The following is a 12,170-nucleotide window of genomic DNA, read 5'->3' as shown; positions in this document are numbered from 1 at the left end:
GTCAAATAAAGTTTGACAATTAAATGCATGATGATATACATGAAAAAATTATGCACTTCTGATTGGCTGAGAACAAGTGCATTTTTCATGCAGCACAAGAGCAAAGTTGTAACACAAGTGCAGATTATAAATAGTAAGCAGTTAAAATTGTGAATAAGCGCTTGTAAATTTTTCAGAGATTGCACATGTACAAATTGCTCTTACCTTATGCACTCTTACAATTATGTTGTCTTTGACAAATTTACTTGTGTTTGCAAAACACCAAATTGTATCGAAAAATTATTACCTGAACATGATTTCTTTAAAATTCTGTATGGATTATGTGCAACTGCATGAATTAGTATTGCAAAGATTTCATATTGTGGATTGTGGACAATGAGTGTCAACATAAACTTCAGGATAATTTTTTCTGGCTTTTTGAAGCTTTTAGCTATAGGTTCTCTCTGAACATTTTGCTCCATCTCTCTCCACCACAATTTATCATTATGTATTTTGTGGTGCTTTCTCCCAAAAACTGCTGTAGATTCTTTATCCTTTAGACAGTCAGGGTCTCAATGGCTGTTTCAATGAACATACTTGGTCATCATAACTTGTTTTGTTTCAACAGATCACCAAAGACATGCAACAAGCACATACACCGATTGTATTTATTTCCTCTGGACCCCTGTCAGGTAGACCTGTTCCTTTCTCCCTGGTTACTTATATCACTATGGTAACTGGTCAAAGTAGCCTCCTCTTATCCTTTATGAAGGGTTAAGACCAATTATATAAGTTCTTTGAGACAGAATCAACCTCCTTGACCAGTAATATAAGAAGAAGCTCTGTAGAAATGTAGGCATTGTTAAAACAAAATTTTGAGAAAAAGAGAGTGGTCAAAAAATCTATTGTTTATTGTACCTGTAATGATGAAGCTATGGAGGGACTGCACGTAGTCTAAGAACTTACTAGAGTTGATTTTAAAATGTCAAACACGAGGCGAAATGGTAATTGGAGTAATATGACTCCAGGCAAGGATCGTGCCCTCCCCCCCCTTTAGCAATTACAGCAACACCAAGGACGACGTCGATATAAAAACAAATATATATTTTTGGTTGGAATCTCGCGAACTACTGGACGGCACCTCAACCTAATCTCAGCATAACGAATAAGAGCGGCGTGGAGTACTAAATGAAAGCTTAAATAATTTGCCGTCGGGTTCCCTTTTTGAGACCACGCAAACGTTGATGATTTCAAGTTGTCATTTTACAGGGGACTGCTAAACGCACGTGCTGAGCTATTGTTCTGCTCATTAGATCTTTTGTTTTGCCACGTCCTCGTTGCTGGCTTTGCGAAAGGTCCGTAGTCTCGGCCCAAGTCGGAATATTTTTTCTCCTCTAATGGCAAGACACTTCATTCTCATAGCGCTCAATCATTTCATTAATGTCATAGTTTGAAATAAGGTTGCCCTATATATACGCGCCATAGGCTCACGTGTAAAAACTTAACAATTTAAGGAGCTGAGCACGTCAAATATGAATTACAAACGAAATATGGTAAATAGGAATATACAGATTATATTGAAATACTTCGTTCAGACCACATTTAGATATAAAAGTCAAACAAAAAATTATTTTACTTTCCTTAGTTAGATTATCAAATTATGATCCAGTCAGAAAAAACTGATTTCGTAAAAGTGACACCTTTAAAAACCAAGGAATTATGAAATAATTTTCAGTGTTGTTATTTGTATAGAGCGTTTCGTAAACAACTCCATCGCGCATCGGGTCGCATGGTTTCTATAAGGTCTCGCCATATATCAGTTCAAAATGCATTGTGGTATTGAAGGTAGTGCTCAAAAGAGATGTACTGTCATAAATGAGAAGAGAGATTCGGTGAAAAAGGGAAAAAACGACTGTCACGACGATTTCCAAAATACGCTTCGTAAAATTATGAAGAAGAACGAGTAGCACTAAAATCTGCTGGCACGAAATGAAATGACAGCGACACAAATCGCAAAAAAAAAAGTTTTAACTGGGCTCTAAAATTTGAGAGATGAATAAACAGACGCGAGACCGGAATAGAATAATTTTGAAAAAAGTGCAATTGTCCATAGGGATTCATATCAAAATCTTACTTTTATTATCTGTAATACACCGAATGCAAATATGGCGGACCACTTGGGAGGACTGGGTCTAGTTGCGCGAAAGCGAGGCTAGTGAGGCCTCGAGTTTGTTTTAACAACGCGTCCTTCGAGTCCATCGAGTAAGTGTTTTGTAGTCGTTTTGTTCTACGCTTTTCGATATGGTTACGAGTTGTTGTGTCCCTAAATGCAATCAGAAAGGAAAGAAGACGCCCACAGGAGAGAAAGTTTCTTTCTTTGAATTCCCACGCACTCCTACGAGGAGAAAACAGTGGATTCACGCAATTCGCCGTGAAGAAGGAAAGGATTTTAAGATCGTCGATGGAACAAAAGTTTGTTCCCTTCATTTTAGGCGAGAAGATTTAAGAAAATCATCCAATGGACGGGCTTATGTGGTTCCCGGTGGCGTTCCAACCAGATTTTCGTGGTCAGTTCCATCTCCAAGGAAAAGAAAAGCTCCTCCAGAAAGACATCCTCTGCCTCAGAAGAAATTATTTGCAACAACGTCTGCTTCCTCTGATCACACCGAGTTACATGTAGTGAGCGAAACAGATATCACGGCGGAATCACTTTCCGAGTCGACGGCAACTGCCTCTAACCGAAATACTGAGCCAAACGATACTTGTTCGGAGTTAAATGCGCCAAAAAAGATCGAGGAACTGGAGGAGGAGGTGTTAAACGACAGGAAAACACTGAGCTAAAAAAGAAATTGGACGAGGTAGAGAAACAGAACGAGGCTATCTCGGCCCGACTATTTTCTCTGGAACGCTTTACATCAGACGCTGACATCAACTTTTATACTGGCCTTCCAAATTATGCTACTTTCCTCGCCTTATTTAACTTTTTTAACCCGGGTGAAAATGGAGAAAACATTCGTCCAAGAAGCACCTTAAAAGATGTGCCAGAGGATTTTTATGATGTGGACTCTGATGATGAAGAAAACATTTCACCTGCAAAGAAAGGACGCCCACGAAAACTCAAACCAGTTGAAGAATTTTTTATTGTCTTATGCCGCCTGAGAAGAGGCTTTTCAGAGCGCCATTTAGCTCACTTGTATGGTGTTGCCCAGTCCACCATAAGCAGGCTTTTTGTGCCATGGATTAATTTCATGTATCTGAAATTTGGCCAGGTTTGCATCTGGCCTCCTAAGTCAGTTGTTCAGGCAACTATGCCTGCAGATTTCAAAGAAAAATTTCTCTCAACGCGAGTCATTATTGACTGCACAGAGGTCTTTTGTGAAATTCCAAGCAGTTTGCTTTTGAACTCTGAACTTTTCAGCTCGTACAAAAACCATGTGACATTGAAAGGACTTGTCGGTATTGCACCAAGTGGAGCTATTACATTTTGCAGTCAACTTTATACCGGCAGCATCTCTGACCGCGAAATTGTTTTACGGAGTGGATTTTTGTCCCAATCCTTTGAAGATGGTGACTCTGTTATGGCAGACAAGGGATTTCAGATACAAGACATCCTGCCCCTTGGTGTGGATCTGAATATCCCACCCTTTTTAGGCAGTGATGCTCAAATGTCTGCCGAAGATGTTGTTAGGACACAGCAGATTGCAAGTCTTCGGATACACGTCGAAAGGGCCATCAACAAGATAAAGAACTTCCGAATTTGGAACGGAGTTGTTCCTCTGAGTTTATTTAGTGTCGTTAACCAAATGTGGACTGTTTGTGCTTTCCTGTGCAACGCTCAGGATCCACTCATATCTAATATCACATGATCTGCCTATGTTTATTGTTTTACTAAGCCAATGTTGTTGTTTTCATTTATCTTTAGTTAAAATATTTTTCAAACCAGTTTTGTTTTTGTCACTTTTTGTGTTTAAAACATGATATTTAGAAACATACAAAATCATAAATCAAACTGGTTTGAAAAATGCAAAACCAAAAATAAATATGAACCACAACAGTAAAATTGACTTGACGGCAGGGCTAGTTATAACACTTAAATGTCCTGCTAACCTAAAAGTTTAGCATTTGCACAATGTCTGAACAATAACAAAACACTATAGACCCATGATGTTACATGAAACACATAAATATAAACCTAAGGTGGGAATGGGGGGGTGCTCCATTAGGGCTTATGGTGGACATGCAGCCAGCCTGTGTATGGCTTTTAGGGATTGTTTTGGGTTAAATTTCTTAAGCAGGGAACCAAAATCAGCATTCTGTCTGAAAGTCTGCAGGGTGAGAAAGTTTCTCTTCTTAAACATGGTCAGATTTCGAGTGTCTGAGCCACACCTCTCAACCCAATGATACATGGAGTACCCCCCCCCCCGAATCCAGAGCCTCATGAATCTAATGATTGTATAACAGTAGTTAATTGTTTTGATGTTTAAATGTCCCAAATAGGGGCTCACCATGTAGTAAACACGCATATTATAATAACAGTGACTTTGCCTTATGCTCTTGGTTCTCTAGCTGCTATAGATAGGAAGTGTTTAAAATAATGCAGTTTCAATGTGTCCTTTAAATTGTTCCAAAATTGCACGTCAAATGGAATTCGCTCGATGCTCATTCCCTTACTGGTGTAGACGATGAAATCGCACCACTTTGCCCCGGTCACACCCATCAGCCCTTGCACTTGGACATAGTATTTATGGGTGCGTTTAAGTTTGGGCTTTCCATCAACTTCTTCCATGAAAAAGCTGCTATCGGAGCATGCATCCAGTGGGGTGACTAAGTACTTGGTTTCTGGGCACTTGACCTCAGAAAGACCAAATTGATCAGAGCATCCAGGATCAATAACCTTGCCATCTGGTGATGCACCCAAGTATGGGGCATCCATACTTATTACAAGTCCTGACTTAAAAACCTTCACTGACTTGTTAATAGAGGACATATATGTTTGGTATTGTTCTAAGGCAATTGGCTCATATTTAAGTCCATGATTAGTATATCTTGATGAAAAAGGCTTTGGATTTATAAGATTTTGTACTAAAGATTCATGGTTTCTTTTTCTGTCCCGTATAAGACCAAAATTGGAGGCAGTAAATCGGAATTTCCTTTCCAACTTCCATTCAGGGCACTCTGATTGGCTGCGTGTTTTAATTTCAATGCCATTCAGTTTATCTTCATCAACTTGCAGATCCTTTAACAGTGATTTTTCTGCTTCTGAAAGATCAGCAGGTATCTCAAACTGTTCATTAGACTGACTTGATAGGGGAAATCTTGGATATGTCACAATATGCTCACCATGGTTGGCAGGGTTTGCCCTTGGGATAGACGTGATGTCACAAAACACTTTGAAATTATCTTCGGTCACTGCAAGTTGATAGCTAGCATACGAGCCTTGTGGACTTCTGCCAAATTTGGTTTCTACTAAGGGAATAGAATCAGCCTTTGGGGTCATAATCTGTGCTAGGGCCATATTTGGGTTCAATTCTTTCAAGGTTGCCAATAGCTTCTCTTCATCTGCCTTTTGCCCCCGTATATTATTCCTTGCCTCATATAGTGTACATCTGACACCAGGTTCTCGAGCTGATGATCTGGGCTGCTCCAGGTAGGTCTTTGCTACAAGCACCTCCATTGCTGGTTGTGGATTTATAGAGTCTCCTCTTCCCTTCCTATGCCACCTCTGTAAAGAGGAAGTACATGCTTGCTTTGGCTGCATGTCTTCTTCGTTTTCAAGTTCATGGACAGTTTTACATTCATATAATGAGAATTTGCAAATCTTCATCAAGAGTGCTAATATATGGTTACAAAAACCAACCTTCCCAGCAACGCAGGAACATGTAGCATGTTTCACTTCCCCACTTAAAATGCACAATGCGACTTTCAAGTTGTGTGGGGCATCATTCTTCCGAAAACTGTGATAGCAGTGAGACCGTAAATAAAAGTAGTTGTCATCGCTTGCTGCGGAGATACCCTTCAAATATTCGTCATTCAGAAAAGTTGTCGCTTTCCGAATACTCGTTGGCACTGAATGGGCTTTACTTGTCGGATCAATTCTTTTTCCAGACTTTGAAATGTGGTCATTCATTTCGGCGCGGGTAAAAAAGGGCATCCGCCGTATGTCTGCAGACCAGCCATCTGATGGGAAACTCAAAGGATGCTGAGTTGCGGCAATTCCGGAGTTGTCATCTTTGTTTTTATCCAAGCGTTCCTTGCGCTTTGTATATACGGAGTCAGGATCCGGATCTACCATATTTTGATCACGACCTTCTTTGATATATTCCTCAACCCTAAACAGAAGGGAAGATAAGATCGTTTTTAAACTTTGGTTACCGCAATTGCAATCAAGGCAAGCGAGGCGCGAAATCTCCGCGAATCGGTCGAAGTACGAGCATCCTACCTTTTCACTAATTGTGCTTTTGTTTTCAGTCCTTTCAATGTATCGCCCCTACATTTCAGCCAGAAACGAAGTTCTTCATTTTTCAGCGTGGCAGGCGATCTACCTCGAAGAGAAGCTCCAGGAATATCGCCTTCTGTGAGCGCACGTGAAGCAGCCATTCGTGACGATCAAAACACAGGGAAAAGCCGGCCTCACTGGCTGGCCTCACTAGCCTCGCTTCCACGCAACTAGCCCCGGGCCGCCCGAGAGGTCCGCCATATTTGCATTCGGTGTATTATCCTCTGTTTTCGCTTGTTGCATAATTCTCAAAGAGGATAAAATCCTTGTCCCTAAAGCTGTCTGTGAAACCGAAGCTTTGTGATGGCGATCTTTAAAGAGCCGAGATTTGGATATTCAAGAACAAAGATAGCGCTGACGTCTCGTTGCAACGACTGCTAAGTCACTTCTGAAACACAACGGGGCGACGCACTCGACCCAGTTCCTTACCGGTCTTTTTGCTGAGTGCTTCGTTGTCAAATCACGTTCCTGATCTCTTGCTAAATCACTCTAATGATGAAACGCGTGGCAGCTAGTTTGAAATTTAGTTCCCCTGCTATAATCGCCTCGCGCGAGGTGATTATAGCGACATATGACGCAATCTTCGACCATTCAGAGCGCACGCATCTTTATAACGAGGAAGCAATTACACTTAAAATAACTACCAATGCAACAAACTGTTAAGAATATTTCTCACCCAAAGGGAATAGTGGTCCCTCAATGTCATGAAAACTGCCATGTTCTGACTTGCTTCATATGAAATTGATAGGTTAATAATGAGATAGTGAATAACATATTCTTTTGGAACCCACTTTCCATAGGCGATGAGATGGACTTGTTACCGAGTAGTCATAAAGAAACCTGTTCAAAAGGAGCTCAAATGGAGCGATATCCCCAGCAAAACACCGAAGAAAAAAAAATTACTCATCCAAAAAACTTCCGCTACAACGAAGGAAACAGATGAATCAACCTTAAAGCACGAAAGGCCTGATTCTAGCAGAAACAAGCCCGGTTTTGAACAATCTGAAAAGGTCAATCCTGAGTCACTTTACGCACTACAAGGCTCGTTTGGTGCTGATAGTCGTGCTGACACTCTTTTGGTGGATGAAACAGAATTAAACGACTCACTTGGATTTTTGACGGGTTTCTACGAGATTACACCACTTTCGGATGAATTTAACACTGTTGAGAAAGATATTGAGCGTTTACTAGTTAACTTCGATGCCAAAACGAGAAGCCTTGTTGACTTAAAAAGGGAACATTCAAGTACTTTAGAAAAGGTTTTGACGCTTAAACTGCGGGAGAGTAAAGTTATGGTTGGCAATAACAATGGTCTTATCGACTCTATAAGTGCAGAGATTAAGCTTAACAAAGAGAAGTTTGTGAACGAAATTGAAAGAGAAAACATTTCCAATGTGCCTCAAATTCATGAAGAAGTAGAAACGTTAGTTTCATATCCAGTGGTTGAAAAAGGTTCAAGAATGACAAAAAAGCAACGATTTGTGCTAGAACAACACACTCGTGTAGAGCTTCCTCATCGCACATACGAGCAAGACGATGAAAGTGACAAGCAAAACATCGAGGGAAGAAATGGCTATGGAACAGAATTTGTTAAGGAAAAAACGGTCGACGCTGAACACTGGATTAGTAATCTTTTTAAAGGGATCGGCGCTGCAGAAAAAATGAATAAGTTGAAAACAAATGGCCCAGAGGAAAGCGAAAATGTAACAAGGAAAAAAGTTCGTCAGTCAGGAAACGGATTTGAAAGATTTTTTTCCAAGCTGGTACCTTCCGGAATCTGTGGAGTTTTTATCATCTCTGAACAAAAGAGTCATTGCAAATGAGAAAAGATGGAGGGATGGTTCACATGTCGCTCCAAACAACTGTGAAAGAAGAGGAAATGTTCATTTAGGGAGCGATAGCACAGGGACCAAAAAGTTCACCGAAACAATTCCGTTCGGTCATAAAAGGCAACAAAGAAAAGCCGAGAGAGATTTTCGTCTTGCCTTATGGCAAGAAAAGAACGCTCTTTTGCGAGACAAAACAGCGATCCAGTCAGCACCAAGAACATCGATGGTAGCCTCCAGGGAAAGAGTGGAGAGAAGTTTAAAAGGGCCTCTCGCTTCAGAAAGAAGGAAAATTTTAAGGTAATATTAATTTTCTCAAAGGTTATAAGGCCATACAACAATATGCCGCCTCATGATCCTCTTCTCGCACTCTAAATACAGTTTATTTGAAGGAAGCATCAATGAGTAATCTGCTTTAAAATTTTGGTAACGCGATCCGTCTTTGATTAAGTAAAGCAAAATCACTGTTGAGAATGACTGGTGGATACCGTTCTTTTTTTCTATAAATGTAAAACTAAGAGAGGTACCCAGCAATGAGGAAAGACATAGTTAAATATAATAACATGACTTTTTTGACACATTGACAGTTTGAATGATAGTTTTCAAATCTTTGCTCAATTGGGCTCAGTTCAATCCCAGTTGTTAAATAGTTTCTAAAATAGTTTACCAATGATCTTTGTAGTTCTCCTTGAGCCTTCATTTTACTAATAACAGCTCGTATCTTGATACATATGGAATATTATTACAAAAGTGATATTCACGTGAATTTTTCCAGCATTACTGGAGCATTTTGGCCAAGTGGTTAGGGCGCTGGACCTCTACTCTTGTGGTCCCGGATTCAGCTCTTCATTCCGTTGCTCACATTTTTGTTTTCGGATGTCCCAAGTTTAACTCCTAGGCTGCGCTTTGACTGTGGCCAGTTGGGATTTTTTGTTTTTACAATGTTTATTTACAATTTGTATGAATTGGCCCTGAGAAGCCCTGCTGGGGGAGTGGTCAATTATTATTATTATCATCATTATTATTGTTATTATTTTAATTACTTATCGAACTTTATGATAACGGAAACGCTGTCGGAACGTTTTCAAGAAATTTACCATTATTCAGAATCACTTGTCTTTAAAACAGTTAACTGACCAGGAACTAATATTCTAGTATCTTCTACTTATGCGGTCTTGTTGCAGTTGAGTGAGGGAAGCAAATATCCGAAGAGGATGACAAACTTCGGAGAGCAAGAAAGGACGTCATTAGGTGAGTCTCGCTTCTTGAGGATTTCTCCTGCTCTGTAAAGGATTTTCCATTTGTTAAAAAAAATCGCCCCTCTTTTGTGCGAACATCTGCTTAAAACTACTTTCATTGATAACAGAGCCCCTTACATTTCACGCTCATTTTGGAGAAATATGAAAATAGACTCTGCTTTGTAGAGGTTTCAACGTTTTGATATTAAATTTTGATCTCAAATGAGTTTGGTAAACTCAGAAATAGAGTTACAGCCGACTAGAACTAACCAGAATATCAGAAGTTGTCGATGATGATTCTCACTTCAGATAACTGTGGGCATCACTGGTAAACTTTGGTATCTCTGTGGTAACTGTTTTTTTCCATTGCATCTTAAATTTTAAGGTTTCACAAGTTCAATATGTTCTACAGATATATTACAGAGCGTAGTAAAGCAGTACCCTTGGACTTACTCATTATTCTGGAAAGTCGACGGATTAACACTTTGAACTTGAGGAACCAAAACAGACAGAATTGCCTTTATGACTGTTTATCGTAAATTACTGATAATACTTTCACAGAAGATGAAAAACAGTTGGATTCCCTCTTGGACATGTATAAATCAACTCAAGACGTGTTGCAGAAACAGGCAGAGCAGGAAATGGCCATTAAGAAATATAGGAACAAAGTAGATTGTATGACTGAAGAAATGAAAACGTTACCAAAAAATTATTGCAGAGGATGGTACGCTTAAACAAGTGAGTAATAGATTAGCTTGAACCAATGAGTCAACTGTTAAAGTCAATAGCTTTTCTTACTGTTTAAACAGGTACTACTGATCAGTACCGTAATGATTTGATTTGGCGCCCTATAATAAGCGCCCCCTTCTAATGAGCACCCCCTCTAATAAGCACCTTCTTCAAATTCGTTTTTGATAATAAGCGCCGCCATTCTTATAATTGCCCCTATCGAGTATGAAGCATCCTCATTGCAATAAGCGCCCCTATATCAATAAGTGGCACTATTATGTTTCAGTGATAGTGCTTTTAGTGTACCTGCACATTCAGATCGAAGGTGGTTCATCTTCCTTTAATTGCTTAATTGCCTACTTCAAACCTTATTATACAAAAACAGTGGTCTTCGTCTCACTCTCTCAACTATAATGTCCATGTGTGGGCACAGTTCCTTTAAACGAATAATCACGCCTTCAAATTTTGCGACGACGATTTCGTTACTGTTCTTTCTGACCAGCATGTCCGTTCATCAGTGTTCTTGATCCTTTTCAAATAAACATCAAAGATTTTTGTGCAAAATTTTCTTTCCTTGAAAATCAAAGAAGCGCCGTGTTCCTTAATAGCGCCCCGTTTCGAATAAGCGCCCTCCCTTCATATGTCAAGAGCAAATAAGCGCCCAGGGCGCTAAATCGAATCATTAAGGTATAAACAAGAAATCTCCATATCGCTGAGTTTTTTTTTCATACTACAATTTTTTTCTTTAACAAAGAAAAGTTATAACGTTTGCCAACCGAAAATGGCTTCTGACTCTTCAGGCTCTTAAGTCAAGGATGAGGGAAAAAGCATATACTCGAAAAAAAGATGAATGAATTAAAAAAATAAGAATAAAAAATTCGCTGAGGAAACTCTTTCTCTTTTTTGCTGTCTGCAACACTGTCATAAAAACTGTCAGGAAAAAAATTCGCTATTAAAAAAAGGGGAAAAGGAAGAAATAAAACTGCAATCCTGACCTATCAAAGCGCATTGTTACAGTTCAAAAGGAGGTACATGTTAATGTACATGTCTGTGTGCTACTAAATTTTGTAATCAATTTTATTTTTTCCAGGGAATAAAAATGGTTTCTGGGAAAACTTCGTGGTCAATTTAGCAACGGCAAAGAAGAAGTTTGAAAGACTGCTGGTTCATTTGAGCCATGTTTGAGAAACTTCTTTATGGAATTACACGGTTATCGTTCTCAACTGAGGCCCTAGATCTATTGTCAGAGTTTCAACAAAATAAACCGATTTTTATTTATAAATAAATCAATATCATTACTTCATGATCTCTTGGTAGACTTTGGCTTCATGTGCAGCGCCCGCATTCATTTGCATACAACTTACTTCGCTAAATTTTTCTGGCTTGTTTGGTTTGTTGCTTAATATAAGACTAGATGACAGCACTGTCCAAAGAATCATTGCTGTCACATTGCCTTTCTAAATTGTTTGTTTGTGTTTAAAGATTTGTGAAGTGGAGCTCTGTTGTGAGGTGCTTTTTTTCAGATTTCCTCTAACCAACTTAAAGATACAAACCAGGCTGAATGGAAATTCCATTACCAGTTTCAAAAACCTTTACTTTTTATTAAAGGTAGTTGTTCGTCTGTCGTATTCGACAATGACCATGAGACTTCGAATATTGAAAACAGAAAAGTCAAGGTCCGTGCGTAGGAAGATGCCTTGAAAGGCCTGCCCTTGACTTGAAGAGGCGTTTCCATGTTGGACAGGGAAAGATTGGTACTGTACTGGTTGCAGACGCTGTTCGCACCTTACGAATGGCTCTTTTGTTTTTGGACTCCTGAATCCACTTTTTTTCGGCTAAACGAGCATCAGATGATACTGCACTGTGCCAGGTGGGACGGTCAGCTGCAAGGGCTTCCCAATT

The 12,170-nt window shown here is 39.5% G+C and overlaps 1 protein-coding gene, 1 long non-coding RNA gene and 2 pseudogenes across 2 annotated transcripts in view; 3 read left to right on the top strand and 1 right to left on the bottom strand.

The window, feature by feature from the left end:
• LOC136282619 (uncharacterized) overlaps positions 1-12,170 on the top strand; it is a 168,501-nt gene that overhangs the window by 137,760 nt on the left and 18,571 nt on the right. The gene's annotated exons all lie outside the window — the stretch shown is intronic.
• LOC131777148 (uncharacterized) lies at positions 2,281-3,845 on the top strand (annotated as a pseudogene).
• Positions 4,526-5,733, bottom strand: LOC131777150 (uncharacterized). The gene has a single exon (XM_066171157.1). It carries the CDS (start codon positions 5,651-5,653, stop codon positions 4,526-4,528), a length of 1,128 nt encoding a protein of 375 aa, XP_066027254.1. The 5' UTR covers positions 5,654-5,733.
• LOC131779824 (uncharacterized) lies at positions 6,971-11,400 on the top strand (annotated as a pseudogene).

The sequence above is a fragment of the Pocillopora verrucosa genome, chromosome 1, assembly GCF_036669915.1.
Source record: "Pocillopora verrucosa isolate sample1 chromosome 1, ASM3666991v2, whole genome shotgun sequence".
NCBI classification, from domain to species: Eukaryota; Metazoa; Cnidaria; class Anthozoa; order Scleractinia; family Pocilloporidae; genus Pocillopora; species Pocillopora verrucosa.
The sequence above is the reverse complement of the archived record's forward strand: the minus strand, read 5'-3'. Positions and strand labels throughout refer to the sequence as shown.